Source organism: Dysidea avara, chromosome 14 (assembly GCF_963678975.1).
Source record: "Dysidea avara chromosome 14, odDysAvar1.4, whole genome shotgun sequence".
In the NCBI taxonomy this organism is placed as follows: domain Eukaryota; kingdom Metazoa; phylum Porifera; class Demospongiae; order Dictyoceratida; family Dysideidae; genus Dysidea; species Dysidea avara.
The window spans coordinates 3,567,087-3,593,099 of NC_089285.1; the positions used below are offsets into that span (position 1 = coordinate 3,567,087).

The window sequence follows — 26,013 nt, forward strand, 5'->3', positions numbered from 1 at the left end:
TAAATTACTGTACTTCAAATTGCATTGATCATTATTGCCACAGCAATATAGCTAGTTATAGCTACCTTTTACACTCTGTATAGCTACTCTTTACACATAATAAATTAAGGAAGTAGTTTTCTGCATGGATCATCCTCGGAATCAGCTGCAGAACCCTCAGCAACCATATTATGTGTTGACAATTTTATAACTAAATAACTGGATTAGGCGAATCATATCAGACAATTGAATGTATTTTAATGTCATTCAGCTACAGTATGAAAATGTACTGTTTTTTTCCACAGGTTTATATGTTGGTTATATGTTGGAGAACTGCAAACAAGTAACTTGAAATTTTTATAATGACCATTTTTAAAAAATATTTATTTGATTACATGTACAAAATTAGAGATGGACCGATACCACTTTTTACCGATATTTCCGATACGAGTATTTGTACTGAAATTATTTTCCGATACCGATACCGATACTATACATTGAAGCCTAGACAAGTTTATTTTAGAAATTTCATTGTTGTGATACATAGCTAGCTATTAAAATATCACAGTAATTGATTGATCTCAGTTCAATCAAGTTTTAAAATATTCATTGTATAACAGCTAAACATGATAAAAACATCATGGTGGATTACTAATTTCTTGATTTGGGGTAGTTTTCTTGTAAGCTTATTGATAAGGCAATTAATTGCGTGGGCGGCCGATAATTGTACAATGTTTGTTACAGCTTTTCAACCAAACCTTTTCATGAAAAAGCAAGCCAAGTAGTCATAAACTTATTTCTTGAGGAACAACTGCATTACTATTTAAATACAAAGGATTCACGTGCTCTAATATATTAGAATACACACGGAACAGTTGCAGCAATACTTGGAAAAGGGTAACAAAGGCTTTGTTTCGCTACTTTGTTAGCTCAACTAAGTTACTGATTAGCTCAACTAAGTTATTAGCTACTGGAAACTTAGCTAGAGATGGTTTAATAAAGTGGTGAGTGTCTACTGTGGTATCTGTACCTTGTATTACCGATACCGATCCGATATCACTGGTATCGGCATCGATACCAATACTGGTATCGGTATCGGTCCACCTTTATACAAAATACAAAGATGTATCACGTGATCAAAAAAGTTATTAGCATGATGTACAAGGATTGACCATTGAAAAGTTGATGAATTAAACATTCAAGAACGGAATACGTCTCCATTGCAAATCGCCCACGCAGTATAGCGCGCGCGTCACTAATAATTAGTGCTCAGCCGGGGTATGCGACTATTGGATTGAGATGGTGATTTTTATAAAATTATTTGTACCGTCAAAACGTTCGTTACGAACGGTATAGCTAGCTGAAGTATTCAAGAAAGGATAGATCTAGCCTGGCATAACCTGGATTCGTTAAAAAGTTCGCGCCTGGAGTGTTGGGGTGAGCCAATATTTTCATTGCCAATGGTTCTATGTGTAATGTTAAACCCCCTACTTTGTACCATGAAGAAGGCCGTATTAAGCTGTTACATTTTACGTGAAACTAGATGTCATGCTGGCCATTCCTGCTAGAACCTGGGAAAGGTTTAAAAGTTATCTAACGCTCCATAACAGAGCCTTGAAAACCTGCTTCCAGTGTAGACGCGTGTATCTTGCCAATAATTTTTTTTTAATTAAAAGTCGCTTAATTGTTGGATATGTTAGGAATCTTGTCCAAACCGGAATCTCGTACAAGATTCTTGAGGAGTTTAGGCTAGTAGATCGGACCCTCCGTATTAAGTTCAAGCTAGCTGTTTGGAAAGCTAGTGATCTGCTGATTTCCTGTCATAGTTATATAGTTCGAGCCTAAAGCTGCGTGATGTCTCATAAGGTCTACCCAAACTTGGCACATCTGGATACTTTTCCCAGCGATCTCAACTACACAGGTACTTACTTAAGTTCTATATTTAATATCTATATGGTTAATGCCAGCTTTAGTCTGGCGGACCCCCGGACCTGCTTCGCATAAAGCCATACCTCGAGTTTTTATCTGTGATAAAGTAAGGGGTAGGTTAGTCTCGCGTCAGGCGTGGCCAGACCGCTTTTTGTCTCTGTCAATGGATATAGGAGGGTCTGGTCCGGTTCGTCGGAATCCCACACTTGTCTTGGATAATTGGGTAGTGATAACCAAAGAAACGTGATACGTTAATCGAGCCGTGAGTCGCTCGCATTATAGCTAAATCACTGACAAGCGAACATTTGGAAACGATCCAATCAGCATTCACTAGTCTGGCGTAGGCGAGGGTCTGGTAACGCCAGACTATACAGTCTAAAGCTGCTTTGGCATGATTGGATCAATTTTAAGCGGAGTCTTTGGTTTTATTACAGCGGAGTTTTATGATTGGCCGTTGCTATTTGTACGACGATACGTATGAATAGCTCACGTGCTATTCGTACGACGATACGTATGAATAGCTCACGTACTATTCGTACGGTAACGCACTAAAAAACAACAAAAACTAATGGCAGAAAAGCTATATATTCGTACGACGATGGGGTACACATAGCTATCAGGTACAGCTACAACTTGAATAATCCAGTAAAATGTTCAATATAAGACCACCTAGCATTCAGTGACACTGATATTAAAGAATTCTGACTTTACACTGAAATTTTAGTTTAGAACAGCTTTGATGTAATTTGATAGCAACACCTCAACACAGCTATACTGTATTGTTCAGTATAACAGTAGGTATGATGATAATTATGTTGACAGTGTACACAACATGAAAAGACAAACCATTAGCAGAAATGCGGTGACTACTCTATTAGGAAGTTTTGTCGTAATTCAACTTGCATCTCTATAATTGTAGATCTAACTTCAGTATTAGAGTGGATCCTTGAGTGGTGGTTCATTATGGTATGTCTGCTTAATTAAATCCTTAGAAATGCTAAGCGTGTTCATATGGCTTTCGGCGACATTCGTGGTCATGTGTGGTAAATACCTATCGCTTTTCTTAACGTGATTCATACCACCAATGAATTTATTACCACTTATGGTGCATTTTGTAGTCTTCTAATGGATCGTGGTATAGTAAGCTACTGTAGCATGATCGTTTACTTTCAATTAAGGTGGCTCTCAATTAAGGTGGCTCGGAACAGTTTTCATAAGGTTTCAACAGTGTTATGTAAGCAATCACATTAGCTATGAGGCTTAAATATAATCATTACTGTGGTTGACCAACAGTTCCTGTCATTTGCAAATGAATATAATTATGTTGCATAAGCACACATCATCACAGCATTTAACAAGATCGCCGTGTGCTATTATTACAAGCCTCCATACAAAAATGAACTAGTTGCCGGTTTTTTCAAGATACGACTGTCAAATTTTGGATGGGCAATCGGTAGTAAATAAGCTGCAATTGTGCGGAAGTCGATTTTTAGTATTCACTTCTACCTGGCAGTGGCGAATTTTAAAAAAAATCTGTTTCAAATCTTTGTGTGACATGGGTAAAATTAACGCGTAAACCAAAGGCCTGGTAGGAAAAGTACCTCCGCACAATGATAGATAATCAGGTAAATAGTGTCTAACAGCGAATCCAGCCCCATAGCGTCAAGCGCGGAGGAAGAGTTCACTTTGAAGGGCTAAATTTGTAACTTACGCTACACGCATCCCAGAGAGCTCCTGTTTGTTGTAAATGGTAGAGAACAAACTGCTTCATAGATTTCTGTTAGTTCAATGCACTTCATGAAGATAGCTTGCTTGTTTTAGGCCCTGTAAATTTCATAGTGAAGCCATACGGAAACTGTTCCCAGCCACCTTAACTGAAATCCACAAAATTACTATAATAAAACTCTCTAATAGAGCGTTCAAGTTTGACCGAATTTCTGCTAATGTATACAAAAGCGAAGCAAACAATTATAAACAAATGTTCAATCAGAAACATAATCAAGTATTATTCAGAGTCAGAATCAAATAGATATCCAAAGTACTTTTCGCATTCTTTGTAGTTACAGAACCACATTTCCTTTTCTGAATTTATCTTCTTTGCTTGTTTTATTGTGATATTCACACATGTGTGATGGTATAAGTTATCACAAATATAACATTTCACCATACAGGGCACTTCTTCTGCAAACGGCTTCCTTGACATGTGCTCTGAGACATTTGGCAGTCTGCACTGGCTATAAACATTCAACTTTTTAAGCATAGCCCTTTTCTCCTTGGTTTTTGTACATGGGAAGGGAGTAATCTTGCCAACTTCAAAGCAATTAATAAGATGACTGCGGATTTTCTTGTGGTCATAAAGGCATGATGCTGGATTTCTGCCAAAACAAAGATCAGTCAAAAAAGCAATAGCGTATACCCCACAATCATCATGCAGGGCTAACTTGCATTTGTACCTTCTCTAGATGGACTTTGATTTGTGCTGATCGTGTATTGCAAATGGCAGCAATTTGTTTCAAAACATGATATGTTGGTTCAGTGAAGATGCTGTCATATACGTAAACTTCATTATCTGACACATCTTTGATTGCCACCCAGTGATCACGGCCAGTGTGCAACACTTGACAGTAAGCAAATCCTGCATAACCTATCATCCAGTCAAACTTTTCAAACCTAAAACATTCTCCAATGGCTGGAGTTGATAGCCCCTACAAATCAGGGAATTGGTCACGTAAGAGTTGACTAGCAGCATTAATGTGATCATCGTCAAGCTTGTCACCTTGCTTAATACTGCCAATAAGCCTTGTAAATCTTTCAATAACATCATGCTGACAACGATTACGATTATTCACTTTTCTCCTTTTGCGATGATGTACTTCAGGGCAGTGCTTGGATTGTTGTTTATCTTCAAGTGGTGACTGTGCAGTGGGCTGCTGTTTTTCTTGAAGTGGTGACTGAACAGTAGGTTGCTGTTTATCTTTAAGTGATGACAGTATGACCTATAAAAAAAGATGATGCAAATAAATTAGTATTACAGTGGTCCACACTTGTTGAGCCCTTTGTGTGTTTAGATAATTTAAAATTTGGATAAATGAAACCAATTCATCTATTTCAGAGCTCTGCTCAAGCACTCCAATAAAATGCACATCATGTTGACAACAATGACGATTACTTACTTTTCTCCTTTTGCGACTTGGGGCAGTAGTTGGATTGTTGCTTATCTTGAAGTGGTGGCTGTACAGTGGGCTGCTGTTTATTTTCAAGTGGCGACTGTACAGTGGGCTGCTGTTTATCTTCAAGTGGTGAATGTGCAATCTATAAGAAAGACAATTTGTAATACAGTGATCCTCTATTATCCAAACTTGCAGGGCCCTCATGGGTGTGTTTAGACAATTGAAAATTTCATTCATTTATATCAGACCTACTAAATCACTCTAATAAAATACACAACAGTTACACTTGTCTGAAGGAACAATATTTTTGTGGGAAACTGTAAACATCCATTATTAAGTTTTAGTGCTAGATATGGTATCAGTAGCACCAAGATTCCTTTGTAGGGTTGTGTAACATGTTTTTATCTGTTTTTTAAAGGTGGATGCCCTTCATTTTCAGCACCACTGTATTGTTTGATACAACATAACTGAACTGTATCATGCTTACTCATTTTATAACTACATATATGCAAATAAATTCACCAAACTTTACTTACATATCCTACTTTATTCACAATGTCATTACCTTGATATCAGTGTTGTTCATCCTTGCTTGAACTCCATAATACAGACGACAAAACCACACTGCTTTCTTGGGTGCAGAGGTAAATCCCACGCAATTCAGATGATACCAGTTCAGACACGATTCGCAAGCAACAGAAGTTGAAAGTGAAAGATCTCTGCTGCATGTGTAACAATTCCATTTCAGGGCATTTTCCAATTCCATCATTGTATCAGTGACCTTACTCCATGCACCATCAGTAAAAAAATCTTCAACCGAGACCCAGTTGATGTTTTCATCCAACAAGTTGGACTTGATATGCAAACTATTACCTATTTCATTAGATTCAAGCCTTTCACCACGTAGAGCCTTTTCAATTAAGTGGTCCGGTAACATCCAACTAAGTATTTGTCTTTGCCTTTCTGCATTAGGTTTTAGTAAAACTTCACTGGACGTTCAAATACATTTTTTCTTCTTGGGCAATCCTATGACAGTTAAATTAACCCCCTTAGGTCTACCACTTTTTTTAGTTTTGGGTGGAAGCGCTATTGATGTTAGGTCAATAAAATCAGGGGTTGGTTTGTTATTCATTAGATCTACATCAATTGGATTGCCACTGTCAGAAGATATAACTGGTAGGTTGATACTGTCAGTGGGTATAGTAGGTGGATTGTCACTGTCAGCGAGTATAGCAGGTGGATTGTCACTGTCAGCAGGTATAGCAGGTAGACAGTCACTGTCAGCCGGTATAGCAGGTGGATCGTCACTGTCAGTGGGTACAACAGATGGATTATCAGCAAGCATTGCTACGGTCAGCAGATATGGCTGGAATTCCACTGTCAGAATGCATGACATATGGAAAATCAGGAAGTATGTCACCCGAATTCTCACTGAGATCAGCTTGGCGGTCACTGTCATCATGTATGCAGTCAGTGTTATTGGATTGGCTATCAATAGAAGGTATATCAGATATATGATAAGGGAAACCTGAGAAGTCATCTTTGTCAAGGAGATCATCAGACATATGGTCAACCTTATTGTCTTGTTGATGGTCAACCTCCAAGTCCTCAATGCATGATTCTTCAACAACTTCAACCTTCACATGCTTGCCTTGCTCCCATGATCTCACAATCTTCTCCAGGCAATCAACAGCATATGAAAATTCTCTCGTAGATATATCAGAGGCAATTGAAGCTAATCTCTGTGATAAATCAAATACTTTACGATATTTTTCATGCTGCGACAACACCCTGACCACTGGCAATCTATCAACAGCACAGACCTCAACATTTACTGAACAATCATTGGTAGTTGAAAAAACACGATGACTACTTCTATAGTAATCACGGGTCCATCTTACTGCACATAGTTTTGCTTCAAAAATGTCTAGCTTGGCTTGTGCTCGTAATGCGAAACTGTGTTTACAAGGCAACTCCATTGCTGTATAAAACCCACAATTAAACCCACAGTCTGTTGTGAACAATTTCTTTCCATTAGAATAAACATCAATAGAAGAATGATCTCCATTATTAACAGCAATTTTCACCCTGTCAGATGACCCAAATTGTTTTACCACAAATGAGTATGCATATGGTGTCAAAAATTACTGGTTTGGGAAAGGCAGTTGTTAGCAGGAAATACATTCACAGCACACTTTTCAAATACTGTAACAGCCCGATGATCTCTTTCCAATGATAACGAATCAAAGCATTTCATTAAATCTCGGAAAAAGGTGAGTGGAGAAGAGTGCTTTGTGACAACGCTTTTTATCTTTTGATTGATACTCTCAATTCTGTTGTTTGTACTGTTTAGATAGTGACATGCTTCTTGTTTAAGACCTTCAACCCACTGTTCCCTGATTCCATGCCAATTATCATTAAAATACTGAATTACTTGGTTTAGCTTTGTGTCCTTCAATTTCTGATAAAATTTTGAATATTCTTCATCTCGAGCATACACAAGCTTATTTATTATTTCCAAGACAGCAACCTTTGTGCAGCATTGATACCAACTTTTTCAGGGGTAGTTTCACGTCTGAATGTTCTTAAAGTGTGGAATAAGCATATCATCAGTTCAGCACCGTGGATCTTCTGTGCAAATACATCTCTTTCTGTAAAATCTTTGTCTGCCAAAATACATCTTGTATTGGACGTATCATTGTGCTTAATGAATACGTCCATTAAATGGCTGATGGTCAACTTGTCCTCATGCACCACCAGCCATAAAGCTATCACTTCACTCTCTCTATTTCCATCCACAACCATCATTATGTACAGTGGCATTCGAAGGTTGTTCAATTTATAAGTTGCATCAATAAGAACTAATTCGGGATACCGTGCATATGTGTTCTTCCATCCCTGAGTTTGAAAATACTTACTGGATAAAGTATCACTTTCATCTTTCGACACTTCCACAATTGCACCTGTATAAAAATAGAGCAATGAATTAATTTCAGCAGACGACACACATTTTACTTGTAATTACTTACCATTAACCTTCTTCATTTCTTCTATTAGTGTGCTAACATTAATAACTTCGGTCTTCTTGTTCTTGGAAGCCAAGTTATGCAGATCTTTAAGGATGACCACCTTTCCCGTTTGCTTAAAGAAGTGCTGCTGTACCATCTTCTTGTTAGCCTTGATTCCAAGCGTATTGTCAGCCTCTTTTTCACTGGGCTCACTTAGCCTTCGTTGTCTAGGATGATGCTTGAAAGCCTTCTACACGACAATATTACAGTGTGTTAATGTATTCAATCAAAACATAGTTATACTTACCCCACTAATCTCGTGGTTGTGGCTATTCTCAATGGCTTTTATAAACAAAACTTGGCCATTTCGACTACACCTAACTTTCACATGAAACGGGCACCCCATTTGAAAAGTCCTACAAGAAAAACACAGAGACCAGTGTCACCACTGAAATTCTAGAAACTCCTACTTGCACCATAGGCGGGTTGCACTTACTTCTGGTTTGGCCTTTTCCCGGTAGAAGTAGTCTTGAAATCTTTTCCACCGTGGTGACACGCAAAATCTATCTCAGAAAAAACCAAGTCTTCATTAAACTTCTTCTTTGGTGCCCATGTAGCCGACGCCGATTCAATGGTTCTTGAATGTCTAACGTACAGTTGCACAAATTCAGCTGGCTGAAACGCAGATATTGCATCGCAGAGATCCTCATAACTTTTAAACTCATCCCCACACCGAAGCATTCCTAGTCAGATGAACCATAGATTCTATGGATGAACCAAACGTAGAGCAGACGTTCAAACCATACGTGCCAAAATCCACGTGTAGTTACCGGAAAGCAAAATTCGTATAACTATTCCGTTTATTTGGAATCGTGTGATTGCCGTACAAATCGTGACTGGCGTACGAATAGCCACTCCGTTTATGATTATGATTATGATTAAATACGGGTAAAGGCAAAGCCTGTATACCCGATCAATGCGTTATACAAAAGTAAATCTAAAAAATAATTATCTAATAGCGATTTAAAAGTGTTAATTGAAGAACTTTCTACAACAGAGGTAGGTAAACTGTTCCACTCATTAATCACTGTGTTCATAAAATAATTAGATCTGCATAACAATCTTGAATGTTGCTTGAACAATTTAAACTAGTGTCCCCTGGTAGTAGTAGTGGAGTAGGTGTTGAGCATGCATACGGGCGGGGGGTAGGTAATGACCTGAAATTTCGTAGATCACCTCTGAAATTATAAAACTTTCTTTATTTGTATAACTATTTCGGAAAGATTAAAGTTGACGATCGACAAATGTGACGAAAGATTATGAAATTTTATGAAAATTAAATTTATGGATTCGTGTTTGTTAAGATTACTGAATTTTACGGAGAAATATGAATTGAAAGATGAAATACAGGCCCTCATATTTCAATAGGCAGTGGATACTGAACCGACAGTCAGTTCAATAAGCCATATACTGGCTATTGAACTGACTAAAACTTAGACAAAATAGGGTCACTAAACGAAATGGAAAAAAAACAAACAAAACAAAGAAAAACAACAACAACAACAACACAAAACTCAGCTGGGGTTCAAACCCAGATACTCAAGAAATTTAAACCAAGCAAGACGACCAAGAAGTACAATAAAACACTTAAAGCACCGCCTATGCTTGTGTGTACGGAAAATACAGCACTCGGGGGGGGGGGATCTCGAGGCAAATACAGCACTCGGGGGGGGGTGTCTCAAGGCACATACAACACTCGGCTTCACCTTGTGGTGTGTAAGCCTCTCAACATGCCCTCTCGTGCTGTGTTTTCTGTACACACGTGCGGCAGTGCTTTAACTATAACATATTGTATGACTTTTGAAGTTCATGCAACAGGAACTTGGAACAGCTATACATATAAAGAGCCGTAAGATATTAAAGTATGGGTAATTCTGGACACTTAGCTAATTCTCAGCTGTGGTAGAATTCCTGGCCATATAATTTGGTACAAATATGCAGTATTCTATGGACCATCTGCAAACCGAATTCATCACAGTGGTTGACAAATTAAACTTGTAGTGTAATTACAAGTAATTTTTCTACAAACATGACTTTGAAAATATCGGTCAAACCAGACACATGCATATTCTCTATTTTCATGAAGATCACACTCTTGGCTAACAGCGTACCTAAGAATCCATGCAGCCACTCAATTGAAATGCAAAGAATTTACTTCTTATGGAACAGACTTTTACGTCCGTTCAAACAAATGGCCATCATTATTTTATTCCTTGTTTCCCATCACCGCCCACATCAATTTTTAGGTAGCTGCACCAAATTTTAATTATTTGATTATACATCACATGAATGCACTATTTCATGACAGAGGGAGGCACAGAAGTGTTACGGTAAATTTATTAGCAGTGCATATAAAGAGGGTTTGGAGACCTTCCACACTTGTTTAACAGGGTGCATGAGTACATAGTCTTTCCACCTTTCAAGATCGAAATACACAGTCACATACTCAAATAACTGTATAATTAATAATCAATAATCACCTCCTGCCCACATCAGTTTTTGCTCTACTATAGGTGACAGGAAACTAGCAATAAAATAATGATGGCGTATCCACACAGCTTGTGAACACAAGTTTGTTAGCCAATTCATCTATAATCCACCATTGAAATTGGTTGCTTGTCTTTCAGACCCCATTAAGGCCCTACAAACAATTATTCAATAGCCTGTAGCAATTTATAGAGCTGTTCACAAAACAATCTGCTATTCTCATCAGTTTCTTCAGCACGTGGCTGGTGATTGGTGCACTTAAGTATTTAATTTTTCTTGCTTTTATTACTGTATGTGTGTTGTCCTGTAGTTATATGTCTTTAATATTTATACCTTCCTTGCCATGACTGTACTGTACTTCAGTGGTAGTCACAATATATGTACAATTGTATGTGTTTTTGAACATCTTGACAATGCTTTATTCTCTCTTCACAAATTGTGTAAATCTTCCAAAATACCACTGCTGCTTCCTCCAGAAATGTATGAACTTCCTATTTGATTTATAGTAGCAAATGAGTGGTACTTCAGTTTTGTACTTGTTTAGAAGGATTGGCAAACTGTGGGAAGAGCTACTTACTTGTTAATTCGAAGGGTCTGGAATTACTTGCATGTTACTTTTTCACACAGTTAGATTTCAATACAGAACTCCACAGTGATTAATTATATCATAAGATAGGCTTTGCAATAATGGCTAAAGTTTTGTTAACTCGTTGTGAGTGCAGAGTTAGAGTGATTTTAAAGAGTGTCCAGAAATACTCTCATTTACCTGTATGAAAAAAACCTCAAATTGTTCACAAATGATAGTTTAAGAGAGAACTATTTCACCAAACATATCGTACAGGCTCTGCCTTCTGTGTTCACCCTCCATTAAGTGCATACATACAATACCAAGACTAAGTGATTACAAATTGTGCTAATCCTGTTTATGGGATTACAAATCCTTGTGTGTATAGAGTCACGAAAGCACAACAGCAGAAAAGTGAATTGTATCATATTAACTGTTTCTGCAAAGGAGTATACACGTGTATGTAAGCATTACACATGTGTGTCTGTGTACAACCAATTGAATTCATGAGTCATTTATGTGTGTTATAAATGTAGGATTTGTAATTGATGGATGGGATCACCCCATCAACCTGGTGCCCATAATAACAATACTAGTGTGTGTTATGTTTGGTGGTGCACCACGAAGCCTGCTGAGTGTATGGGTACTGATCAATGCTGCATTCATCCATTTGTGGTTGGACGGGTAAGTGTCTTGTTTTTTTGAAGGCAACACAGTTGCATTTAACAAATTCATGTTAACATGGTACTAACAGTTCTACCATTTTATTTACTTCAATATGCACCATTTGCTACTGAGCTCATGATGATATTAAAAGCTCACAAGTGAGCTTCAGCTAACACTCTATAACACCTATAAATAACCAGCATACTGCAAGGAGTGATTCCCTTACACTCAGTTTCATATGTACCTCATCTGTAAGCATCTGTAATCAGTGATGATGTGATAGCTTGTGTTAGAATATATATATATACCATTGTACTCAGTATCTTTGATGTTTATTTGTATATGGAAGATATGGTCATTGAACTAGCTACAAGACACTCATTTTAAAAACCCACTGTCTTAATAAGTAATTAAATCATATTTTGATGAAATGTTATGTTTGCTATACAGGTTGATAGGGATGACTGGGATGGGTCCGAAGTATTTTTCTGATGAGTACGCAATCTATGATAGTCGGTTTTGGCCCACAAAGGATCCTTGTGTGACGATCATAGCACTAATAGAAGTGACCATTATGGGACCATTGTGTGTGTTGTGGTAAGTGATGATATCAACACCCTCTAGTGATATATTGAGGATCAAACGTACTGTCCTGTTGTATATACCATGGTTTGTATACCTACTGTATTGTCTTGAATTACGGCCCAGGCGTTTATTTCTTTCAAGCAACTTTTACCCCAGGCTACTACTAAACAAGACCGGCGACCAGCGTTTATATACCTGGTCAGCATTCACCAGTCAACTTCATGCCTTGGTGTTGTACTCTCCTGGACTCTCCTTGATGTTTTCCTCAGTGTATTTCACAGATTCAAGCTTAAAAGGAACTCGATAAAACGTTGTTCACTTCATCATTTATAACACTGCCAAGAACACCACCCAGAATTGTTAAAAATAATGACTATACTAGATGTTTATTTGCTACCTGGCGTTTATTCGAGACCTGGCATTTATTTTTGTTATGATGCTGTATACCCCGGTAACTAAACAGGACCAGGCATTTATATGAGACCGGCTGTAATTCGAGGCAGTACGTATTTAGTGTAACTGAACATTCTCTGAATTAAGAGTAAACGTATTAGCATCATGCATAATCAATAGTACATAATATAACCATATAACCATATATCCATCTGTATTGTGATTAATACACTATTGTCAATATAGCTACTGATGTTTCCAATGTGCAATTGAAATAGTGATGTATCAATACATGTATATTGTTCACATACTCCCAGACTAGTTCGCATACAGTAGTACTATAAAATACAAGCTTACAGCATGTCACACAAAGTAATATATCAATCCTCTATAAATACTTGCTGTTTTGCAATATAGCACATCATGTAATAACTACTAGTGCAATAAAAATTTTATTATGAAGTAGGGTACAATGCCAAAGTAGGGATTTTCCTGCATCGTTACAATGCCAAGTAACTAGGGATTTTCCCTCATAACTACCATCATCTCTTGTTTCACTGCTCTTTATCACTGGAACCCTTCTTCATCTTTAAATTAATAATTTTTATATTGCACTAGTTTGTTTACTTTTTGTTAGAGCATATAGCTATGAAATGTACGTGTGGCTGTGACTACTGTATTAGAGTATCTTAATCTTGCCACTCAGCTATGCAGTAGATCAAGCTAATGGGTGTGGCACAATGCCTTGTTTCCAAAGGCTAGATCGTTGTCGTGGCGTGTTCTGATTATTGAAGGGGGCATGACAATTATTTTAAAGCATACTTTAGCTGCTACAGTCTGTTAAGCACCTCAAATAGTTTCGTGATGTCTAAAATATGCTCCTTCAAGGAAAGTGTCAATAGGGAAAATTAATGCTTTGGTATGGTTTCCATGAAAAGAAGATGACCATTTAATTGAAGATAAAAGGAATGGCATAGCGCAGAAAGCAGACATTCGTCAGAACTACAAAAGGCACATCCCACTAGTGAGTTTGTTGCTGTGGCGTAAAATGGTGCTGCTTCATTTAGCCTCTAGCCTTGGGACTGTGGTCAGGCTGCTGCTGGCAGTCAGACAAAATTTCAAGTTATGGTGATTTTTTAAAATTCAATATCCAGACGCTTGTAAGTATTTTCAGTTTCATTGTGCTAGCATTATGAACACAGATAGGCCAGTAATAAGAGGGTGTGTCATTGTGGTAGATTGTTAAGAGGTATGGTCTTACTGGTCTCAGTGCTCAATCGTTATAAGATATAGGCATAGTGTTGAACCTATCGTGAAGTTACAGGTATTTACTGAGTGTAATTAAGTGCTTCAGTAAGTTTACTAAATATGCTGCTCAAGGAAAATGTTGATAGGAAAACTTGATGCTTTAATATGGTTTCATTGCATGGAGAAGGAAGAAGACTAGCCTGATTGAAGATAAAAGGAAAGACAAGGTGCAGAGGGAACACACTTGTCGGAACCCAAAAAGGCACATCCCACTGGTGAGTTTGTTATTGTGGCGTAAAATGATGGCCGTGTGCTGCTTTATTTGGCCTCCAGCCTTGCAATTGTAGTCAGGCAGGAAGGCTGGCAGTCAGACGAAAATTCAGGTTTTGGTGATTTTTAAAAATTCTATATCCAGCCGCCTGTAAGTGTTTTCTTATTTATGACGCTCTATTTGATGTTAGATGGACTAATAGAGGTGATTTTCATCGCATAAGATACTTCTAGGATGGTTTTTAAAGGTAAAATCTTAGGTGGCATGTATCATTTTCTACGGTACAGTAGTACTGTTTCATACAGTTGTTAGATGACAGATATAGTGTTTCAGGTTACTATATTGCTTGCACTTAATGTTTTAATTTTTTGTGCATGTGTACAGGTATATTGCTATTGGAAGGAAACTTTGGTACAGACATTTCCTGTGTCTAGTTACGTCAACATTCCAACTAATGGGCACCATTATATATATGTTCTGTGAAATATGGGACAACTTCAAGCACCTACCAGCTAAGGTATTTACTAATACTGAAAACATACTATGTTTATTGTTATTTTTGTATTGTATTGTTTTTGTTACTGTTGTATATACCATTGTTATTGTGTACTAGTGCTGTTCTGTTACTGCATGTGTACTAGTGCTGTTCTGTTTATTGTTGTTTTATATATACTCCAACAAGGAGGAACGGCTTTAGCCAAATTTTGTAGTTTAAATTATAAATCAATCGATCAATATAAAACATACTTAAGGAGGGGGGGAAGGGAGGAAACCAGAGTGGAACTACACAGGGCTTACATGAGTGATTTGTTTGCAAAATATTTTACAAACAAATCACTCTGTAGTGACCAGAATGACATGTTAGTTGTTGTGGAACTACACAGCGCTTTATATCACTTCACTTCAGAACAGTTTAATTGCAGTCTGTGTAACCTGTGTAATTAACATTAAGATGGTTGGATCCTTGTAGTCTGGTCACTACAGAGTGATTTGTTTGTAAAATATTTTTCAGTTCTCTTGTGTTTCTTTTCAACTGTGTATGTCAGTTTTTAAATTATTTGTTTTAGGAATCATGGCCACCTAAATTTGACACATATGAGAAGCTGAAGTATTTCTGGGGAGTGTTTGTAGGCCTCAACCCCATCTGGATACTTGTTCCGATAAGTCTCTACTTCTCTACATGGCGGAAAATGAGGCCAAGCAAGGACAAACAGAATTAATTTCAGCTATGACTGACTGCTGGTTCTATTGTTAGGCTCTATTTTGGAAATATTTAAAAGGCATCACGAAGTGTAGTATTGCACTAAATTGACACACAAATGTATCACACTATGCAAGAGGAAACTGATTGATCCCCTTGATGCTGCAATGTAGAAGCTCTGCCAGCAAACATCCAATGTCCCAGGAACAAACTGCTATGCTTTTTTCACAATCCCCACACCATCTGTTCATCTATGTGACTTATACAAAAGGGTACAATGGATGGTAGCTAACACTTATACTGGCCACTTTGTTATGATGCTTGAGGTACAGGTGACTGATTCACTGGTATAACAACTAGCTCAGTATAAGACTGTATGGGTACTGATAAACTGACTTAGTGTCTCAGTCTCCTAAATCAGGGAATAGTATGACAATACTAGAATACCTAGCTATACGTCATGTCCACAGGCTAGAAATACAATCATACATCTATCATAGTCATATAGAGTAGATGCTGGCAGGGGTAATATGGGTCACGCAGCCTAAAACAAGTTTAGTGGGTTAAATCTTGCAGATTTAGGAATAAACTAGGGCTGTGCGATAATGAAAAAACCTATATCTTGATAAGTTTCATAACAAAAAAAACATTTTATCACGATAAACCATATTATCTCGATAATGAAGTTTTGTCAAAGAGTACTTTAACAAACACAGTTCTGTGTAATAATAATAATTGTTTAAGGCTAGTATCTCTTGGAAAAATACCATTTTCAGCATTACCACAGCTGATTGTGACCTTATTCACAAGAGTATACCATCTGCCTGCTTTTAATATGTACAATAGTCTACATCATGATAATGATATAGGTATCACGATAATCACGTTATTATTATCGCACAGCCCTAGAATAAACAGAAAATTCAGATAGCGATCATCAGTCAACCTCAAATCTAATTAGGAGATAATATAGATCTTTAAAGTCTATTGTCATATAGGAATACTGTCAATGATTCCCTTTGTACTACTCACTATGTAGTAAGCAGTTTAATACCATAATCAAATAACAAACTATAAAATGATACAACTTACAACTAGCACAATATCTCATAATACTCACAATGCCTGCACTTACAGTATTCCAGAAAATTGATCACACAGCCCAGCCACCACATTAAAAGGAAATTTTTTGAAATTTTAGTTACCCTTCCTGTGAATAGTGCAAAATCAGTACCAGGGTTACAGCTGAATACTTTGAAGTTAAGTGTCTCATAACATAGATATTATAATATCTAGCCATGTACCACTACTCTACAGGATAGTCAAATGTAGACAAGTTTTCACTAGCTAGCTATAGTTTCACTTAAAATTTATCCTCAAAAAAACACACTTAATGTACTAACTTTCATTTTTTGGTACAATTTGTTTGTACAAGATTATAGAGTTAGGGTCTGCAATCTGAAATATCAACTTTTACAAATCGATCCCCTATATACCATTTTGGAATGTTCATTGTAGTATCCCATTGCTAATTCCACCATGAAACAGGGGCAAGATTGTTGTCTTCACAGAAATATTGCTTTCAGTAGTCTCATGATATGCAAAATTTATTGCTAAAATTTTGTGTTCCACCCAAAGGGCCAGATGAACTTGCTACTTAGCCAGATCATATCCAGATCTAGAGTTATTGTAGTTAAAAGGTACACCCACATGTACAGTAATAAGCAAATGATTTGCTAGGTGTCATGCATAGGCTTTCTTTGAAAAAAAAACAGACAATCAATTCTTATTTCTTTGAGAGTAGTAAAAAAAATGTTGCTCTTTGGACTGTTTGAATGGTGTTCTTATCTCCATGACGATGGTCAATCAGTGTGAGGGACTTTTTTCCAGCTAGTACAATATTCTTGATCAACTCTGCCGTTAACCCAGTGAGACCAACCACCAACACTGCACTAGATCTTAACCTATTTCATGTGAAACAGCACTACATCACAATAGATACAGCATACGTATTAATTCAATTAAGAGCTCCAAGTGGTATTGATTATTGAGTGACATCATTTACAACTACACTACAGCTTTCCTCTTCAAATGAAGTGGTTCCAACAGGCCAGGCTACATACATTTACCCAATAAGGAAACCTCTACATTGCAAAAAAAATTGAGCCAAAAGCCTTTTCGTCCCAAAGTATCTGTTATAGAGAAATTCCTCTGTACAGCTTTGGAGTAGTGTGGCCTACCAAAACAAAACTATCCATTTCATGGTCAAACTTGTGGTGGGTATTAAATGTGATGAGCTCTAGATCTCAGTCTTGGTAATAACAAGAGTTCATAATATGTGACCGGATTTCACATAACAAGGCTAGTTCCACACACACAAAATCAAACTTACGATTTTACCAGAAATGGATTGCTGGTCTAATACACTATCATATTTCACACTGTACTTCCTTCAGCACTGACAAGTCTGGTTTCTGTAGCAGCTTTCTTCCGACCCTGTCAAAGCCACGAGTGTGAGATTGGCACCATTAAATGGCCATGGCTTTGTGATAATGGTGTGTAGTGAGCTGGGACTTCACACAGAGCTCGCCAATAGTGTTCTCAGTCAATTTGGAGTAATTTGAGGGCCATGGAGGGCCATGGAGGGCCATGGAGAGCCCAAACTTGGCCTCTGGATTCCAATCGTCTTCTTACTTCATTTTATACCCGTATATTAAGACCACCGTCCACCCCCACCCTCCCATCCTATTACTATCACCTGTGATATTATTACCCGCTCGAAAAAAGCTGCTCAAAGCAGGGCAAATTTTGGGTATCAGAAATGCATGCACCCACTCAGTGATAGCTAGTGAACTTTGCAACATATTCCAGTACAAGAAATTATCATCCTTTTAACCTCCTATCATTGCAAGCATCAAAGACCTCATATCAGTCCTCATTTTTTCCAGCAACAACTTCACTTTGGAATGATTTACCTAACCTAGCTAAAGACTCTAATTCACTTGAAGTATTTAAATCTATAATTAAATTATAATTTACTTATTGTATTGAATTTTTTTTTTTTTTTTTTTTGTGATTTGTCTGTACATTTTTCTTCATTTCTGAAGTTGTACAGTATAGGTAAATAAAAATAAAATAATAACAGATGAACAATTGGTGCAAATTTTGTTTGCACAGCTGTAGGCACTGGGAAGTTATTACACAATGATTCCTTAAAATCGCCATATCTCCTAACAAAGCTTTGTGCGTCGAAGCCTTGTTTTGTCAAATTCAGTCACATATAAAGTAGGGTAATAAGAACATAAACTTTTTTTAAACTGATTTTTTTGGGAGGACAATACAGTTCATATATTGTTCTTCAATGGAGCATTAGATAATTATACTACATATAAACATTACTACATATAGTAACGATTTTACAGGGGAGTATGTAACCAAGAAGGTTAAAACTTGGTTGAACCGAGTGTTTGTACTAGCTGGAATAGCCACAAATCACCCCCATGCAGCTTACTGTGCCTTTACCCATGGAATGATAGGACCATCCCTGGTACTAGACCCCTGTTTCAGCCACTAGAAGATGCCATCCGTTTGAAGCTGATTCCTTTCCTGACTAGTCATGGTGCATGCTCTGCTCATCCTATTACATTTTCTAATCCAACAACTGAATGTGTTACTGTATGGTGTATGATTGCAAAGGTGGCGCTTCTATATACTGTTCTTTATCTGTGGTACTGTGTAATTGGCTTGACATATTATGCTGAAGCATCATAGCCACTTCACTTTGATAGTTGGGACACACATTCAGATAATCTGTGTGTCGGACATGTAGTATATCAAAAAGTTTAAAAGTCATTTTGAGACCATAGCAACTTTGATAGTCAGGAAGGAAATAGTGCTCGCCTTCGCCTCGCACTATTTTACTCCTTCCTGTTTACAATGCTTGCACTATTAATCCCGAATACCGCAGCCATCCATCCTATTACATATACTAATACAACATCAATATGTGACCGGATTTGCGAAAAGGTACCTTTTTCACACATTTTACATGTCAGCAAACAGGATTTTATAACAGTTGACTCCTTACTCTGATTACATTGCTTTTTGCATCATAATGTAGCCAGATAATGTAGCTTTACTCATGGAAAATTTCAGGCAATTATATGCAATGGTAAAAAAGTTATGAAGTTTCAAAGTTAAAAAAATAGGTCAAATTTTGTGTGTGAAAAAGGTACCTTTTTGCAAACCCAGTCACATATTGTGTCCTGTACAAAAACTCCAATAGCAGCTTGTGGTATCTTTTTGATATACTACAGCAAACTAGCCAATAGAATCAGTATATCACTTGTACATTTGATATACGCATTTGATTGGCTAAAATTTTTTGATAGTGTTTAGTTGTTTTACCAGTTAGGCATGTCCGACTTGACAACTACTGCTACCATAGTAACCAATACATGTCACCTAGCAACAACATTGCTGCCAACTGCTAGGCAACCACTACTGACTTTAGAAACCATTTTGACACCATAGCAACGGTTGCTAAGCAACCATAAAAGCATGTAACTAGGTCAGGTTTACATTTTGTTGCTTAGCAACAGTTGCTATGGATTGTTGGACCAATTTTCAAGAAGATTGCAGGCTGCAACACATGTGCATACTCCTTGAGCATGCTAATCACAAGAAATTACTTACCAGCACTATAATAATGGCATAAAAACATTAGAAATTGATGTTACTGCTTCCAAGTGGGAGATGAGATGTTGTATTAACATATTATACATATATACATGTTCATAAATAGCTATTTTATATCCAATTATGGTACATGTTACGGAAATAGCTATTTACAGGTTTAGCTATGTCATCCGCTCTTAATTGGATTTGTGGTTAGTCCTCTAAACGCTTCAACTCCACGCAGTCTGATCTGTTGGTCATACTGTTTCGCTTCTTCAGCTGATATTAGTGTTGCTTCGTTCTCTTCCATAACGCTTTCTTCCCACGTGGGTATGGCGCCATCATAGATAATAGACACCCATCTATGGCGCCATTAATAATAATTATTTTACCACGCGTTTTTTAGTATCAAAAATCGCGTGAGATATTTGGAAGGTGTGCTGATCTCCTGATCCATAGTTCGAGCCTAATGCTGCGAGATGTCTCATAAGGTCTACCCAAACTTGGCACATCTGGATACTTTTCCCAGTGATCTCAACTACACAGGTACAGTGTTTAATGCCAGCTTTAGACGGAGCCCGACCCTTTGCATAAAGCCATAGATGATAATAGTGAGGCGTAGGTAACGAGCCAAAAATCAAGTGTGGTGAACATAGAATGTACAACTTGTGTAGCCAGTACTAAATAAAGAACCATGGTTATGCCAATCAAAGGTTAGAAAAGTGCCACACCCTTATACGAGGGTCGGGCGCCGCCAGACTACTTATGTTGTGACCTTTAAAATTCTCATCTATTATAATATTATGTATGACTTCATGCAACGAAGTGGGGGTAATTCCAGACACTGCTTATTCTCAGCTCCCTGGTTGTACATTTGTGTAGTATCCTATGGACCATCTGTAAACCAAAATTGAAATAGACTTATTATCTCATTGCAGTGGTTGACAAACTTGTAGCGTAATTTATCCACAAAACTAGTGGCTTTGAAAATATTGGTCAAACCAGACACGTGCACATTCTCTATTTTCAGACCCTTGGCTAACAGCATAGTTAAGAATCCATGTAGCTATATACTCAATTGAAATTCAAAGAAATTTACTTATGGAACAGAATTTTGCATCCATTCAACATATCCACACTGCTTGTGAACATAAATTCAGTAATATTACAGCCAGTTAGTCTATATATATATATATATATTTTTTTTTTGTCATATCCCGAGTAATCGTGTTATAACTGTTATATTCTACACCCCAGTAGATGAAATGATTATAGATAGCAAGGTATAGTGAAACAGCACCTGTTGAGTAGACATCCTTGATGGATCAGACGTTTTAGATTCTTTAGCAGTGCCACGCCCATCTATTCGCGATTAGTGAAGGAGACAAGAGTTCATCGAAAGTCCTCCTTGCTCAGGTGAATGATTCTAGGCTCTTGTCAGTATTAGAGGCTTAAAATCCTTGATGGATCAGGCATTTTAGACTCTATAGCAGTGCCACGCCCACCTACTCGCGATTATTGAAGTTAGTGAAGGAGACAAGAGTTAGTGAAGACTGCTCAGGTGAATAATTGTTGGTTGATTTAGGCGTTTGTTATTGAAGACTTGTTTACCGTTCTGATAAGGATTTCGTGGAATGTGTGAAGTTACACCATATATGGTAAGCGTAGCCACAAACCATGTTATATCAGTTATATACCACAGTTTGCTATAGTATATGATATACCACGGCAAACTGTGGTATATAACTGATATACCACACTTTGTGGCTACGCTTACCATATATGGTGTAACTTCACGCATTCCGTGAAATCCTTATCTAAACGGTAAACAAGTCTCTAACAACAAGCGCCTAAATCAACCAACAATTATTCACCTCAGGAACTGGAACAAGTTTCGATGAACTCTTGTCTCCTTTGTGGATAACTCACTAATTGCGACTATGTGGGCGTGGCACCATTAAAAGTGTAAAATGTCTGATCCATCAAGAATTTCTATTGATTTCTATCTCCAGGAGGTGCTGTTTCACTATAACTTACTATCTATAATCGTTTTCATCTACTGGGGTGTGAAATATAACAGTTATAACACGATTACTCGGGATGTGATTAAATATACGCACTCTCGTGAATCGTATGTATATTTTAGCCATATCCCTCGTAAGCGTGTTATAACTATAAAATATACTCCCGATACAGTAGTGTTACAAGTATGTTATCCTGGTCCACATTAGCAAACAGGCGAACTTACCTAAAACTGTTTTTTTTTTACAAAATTGAAAGACTCTTGTCGAAACCACCATAAACTTGACACCATTGGCTTCAGTCACACGAGGTCACCCCTGCCACCATACCATCCCTCCCATCAGAACTGACTCGAGACCTTTGCACATTCCTACCTACCTTCAACTACCAAGATGTGGAATAATCTCCCCAAGTCACTGGTGATGATCAACAATTTAGATGAATTTAAAGATAAACTAGCACACTATCTGTTATAGCACTCATTTGTACCACTATCTGTGTTGTATACTCTGCATGAGGTTTACACAGTAATTATACAACCAAGTACTAAGAGTAATAAGAATTGCGGTTAAAATTATAAATAAATAATAATGTTTGAGAAAACTACAAGTCCTAAGGCTTTGCACTCACTGGGAATAGAATCCATATTGAGCAAAGAGACAATCGTATAATGGGCGGGTGTTTTCGTGGAGGTGATAGAAACAGTATGGCAATTCTATTTAATGCCTATCAAAACACCTTAGCATATAACTGTGTTCCATTGTGGGTACATGTTTGCTTGCTCATCGATCTCAGAGAGAGATGACGGATCCTAGAGAGATGACGGATCTTAGAGAGATGACGGGTTGGAAAGCAGCTGTACTATGGGGGTTAGTGTTAATTATCAGAGCTGGTGCTGGTTGTTTACAGGCAACTTATTAAATTCCACTAATGGTCGGTTTCATCAGTCTGTTGGAGAAATGGCGCTTGCAAGATAGTTAATGTAAGAAGGCTGGAAGCAAGTCTCTTATAAAAATACTGTACAATCGAGATACTCTAATAGAGCAGTTACTTTAGCACACACACTTTTAATTACCGTGTTTGGTTAGCTACCTTATAGTTCTATAAGAAATTAAATCACTAAAGCTAAGTTGTGTGCATTCATCTTCCAGATTTGAATATACTTTAATAGAGCAGGCTGCAGTCACTTGCCCTAATACAGCAGTCAGTTTCTAACTTTTAATTCTGTTGTAGCAGTCACATCTACAGTTAATTACCAGCTTAGAAAACCATGCTGGTGCCATGCAATTACATAATACTGTTATATGACTGGTGTTTATATTGCACCACTGGTTATTCTCCTGACCACAGTGTGCTAGCTACATAGTATATGCCTTGCCCTGTTGTCAGTTTGTACATGTACTTGGTTGTATGTGACGTAGTCCTAGTAATAATAATAATACAGGTTTTTGCAATTGAATTTGTCGCCTTTGCGATTGAATTTGTCCCATTTGCAATTGAATTCATCGGTTTTGCAATAGAGGTCGTCCCGTTTGCAATTGAATTCATCGGTTTTGCAATTTAATTCGTCGATTTTGCAGTTGAATTCGTCGGTTTTGTAATAGAATTCGTCGCGTTTGCATTACAATTCATCATAAACAAAATGGCTCCAAGAAACCAACCATTCATTAAGAGATGGAATATTTATGCCATGGAGAGTTACACTTGAGACACTAGAAGGTAATTGGAGCTGGTAGTACGCGAAGCTGATAACTGTCTGACAAGTTAATTAGTTTGCTCGAGAGTGACCACACCCATTGCGAATGGTGTAGTAGAGTTTGGAATGTTGCTGGATAGGCTGTAGAGGAAGAATTATTGCCTTATACCTTATAAAGAGTTGTTTACTACTGTTGTACTTGAACAAGTACTTGTAGCAGCTGCTACACCATGTTTTTGTGTTTTCTCCAGCTGCCATTCTTGTTATGGACGAATTTAACTGCAAAAGCGATGGATTCTATTGCAAAAGTGACAAATTCAATTGCAAACAGGACGAATTCAGTTACAACACCGACGAATTCAATTGTAAACGGGACTAATTCAATTACAAACGGGACTAATTCAATTGCAAAAGCGACGAACTCAATTGCAAACGGGATGAATTCAGTTGCAAAGTTGCCGAATTCATTTTGCAAAAACCTGTAATAATACTCCATTATTTAAATTGTTTGCTTGTCTTCAGACTCTATTAAGGCCGTACAAACAATTATTCAACAGTCTGTAGCAATTTATAGGGCTGATCATAAAGCAATCATTTGTTCTCAACAAGTTTCTTCGCCACATGATTGTGGTGATCGATGCATCAGTATTTAATTTGTCCTGCTGTTGTTTGTGTGTGTGTGTGATGTACTATAGTTTTGTATCCTTAGTTTTTACACCTTCCTTGCTGTGCCTGTACATGTAATAACATTACATTCGTCAGCCTCGTGTTCAGATTCTAATTAATCACTACTCAACAAGTTACACGCATGCGTATGCTTACCATAATACATAATACATAGCACTTCCTCCCCTCTAGAAAAAATTACATTTGAGAAATTACAACGATTGGGAGGGGGGTATAAGTAATCGAGAAAAAATTACAACAATTTGAAAAATTACAACAATCAAGAGATACATATAGCAAAAGGAAAAAAAAAAGAAGTAATGTGTGCATTAAAGTTCAGTTCATTTCTTCAATCAACCTCACAGGTGGATGACGGTTTCTAGTTGGCCGCAATGTCACTAACTCCTGTCCATGCGAATCATTGAGGGAATTGCTTTCTACTTCTAAAGGCACAAAAGGTACTACTTCGTTGTTTGTTGTAGTGGACTCATCCTGTTTATCATGCTCCTGATCACCTTGTTCATTTTCAGGAGTTGGGTTTCCAACATCTAAAGTGCTGGTACCAGGCAGCAGGTGATCAACATTTGCTTGGCAGGAATGTCCATCTACAGACACTTCATAGTTTAGAGGGCCCAATACCTTGGTTACAATGCCCTTTCTCCATCGATCAGTAGCATTGGGGTGCAGATCACGTACTATGATATTGTCATTGACAGCAAAAGTTCGAGGTTGTTTGTCACCCACTTGCATCTCGGCAGCTTGCTCCAATTGCTGTGAAATACAAGGGTGTACTAAAGAAAGGCGAGTCCGTGGCACACGGTTGAGGAGAAGCTCTGCCGGAGTTCTGGATGTTGTAGTATGCTGTGATGTGTGTATCCAAGGTGACATCCTTGGTCACCTTTGCTTTGCTCAAGGCATGCCTGACGGTCTTTACCATATTTTCTGCCAGCCCATTGGAAGAGGGATGGTAAGGTGGTACCCGGCGATGCACAATGCCATTAGCTGCAACAAACTGCTGGAACTCCATAGATTGAAAAGGTGAGCCATTGTCGGAGACTAAGGTGGTGGGAAGACCATGACAACCAAAAATGTGTCGAAGTTTGTCAATGGGCTGACGTTGAAGACACAATGTGTACTTCCGGCCACCTTGAATAGGCATCAACAGCAACCAACAATAAGTGCCCACCAAAATGGGGATGGTCCACATGTACTCTTTGCCATGGGTGTTGGGGGATCATGCATGGGTGAGCCGGTGCCTTTGGTGGGTTCCTGCTAGCAGTACAGCATTCAACACAAGCACGGCAAACTTCTTCAATTTTGGAGTCTAATCCTGGCCACCAGAAATAGCTACGAGCAAGGGACTTCATTCTGCTCATCCCCAAATGGCTGG

At 37.8% G+C, this 26,013-nt stretch overlaps 2 protein-coding genes and 1 pseudogene across 2 annotated transcripts in view; 2 read left to right on the forward strand and 1 right to left on the reverse strand.

Annotated features, from left to right (window-relative positions):
• LOC136244189 (3-beta-hydroxysteroid-Delta(8),Delta(7)-isomerase-like) overlaps positions 1-26,013 on the forward strand; it is a 36,887-nt gene that overhangs the window by 4,802 nt on the left and 6,072 nt on the right. The window contains exon 2 of the mRNA XM_066035732.1: positions 20,647-20,785. Coding sequence (XP_065891804.1) covers positions 20,719-20,785 — 67 coding nt within the window. The 5' untranslated portion in view covers positions 20,647-20,718. The remainder of the gene's footprint in view (positions 1-20,646; positions 20,786-26,013) is intronic.
• On the forward strand, positions 1,650-15,843 carry LOC136244190 (uncharacterized). The gene is made up of 5 exons (XM_066035733.1): positions 1,650-1,900; positions 11,735-11,882; positions 12,315-12,461; positions 14,746-14,878; positions 15,429-15,843. Exons 1-5 carry the CDS (start codon positions 1,834-1,836, stop codon positions 15,579-15,581), a joined length of 648 nt encoding a protein of 215 aa, XP_065891805.1. The 5' UTR covers positions 1,650-1,833; the 3' UTR covers positions 15,582-15,843.
• On the reverse strand, positions 3,792-5,011 carry LOC136244773 (uncharacterized; annotated as a pseudogene).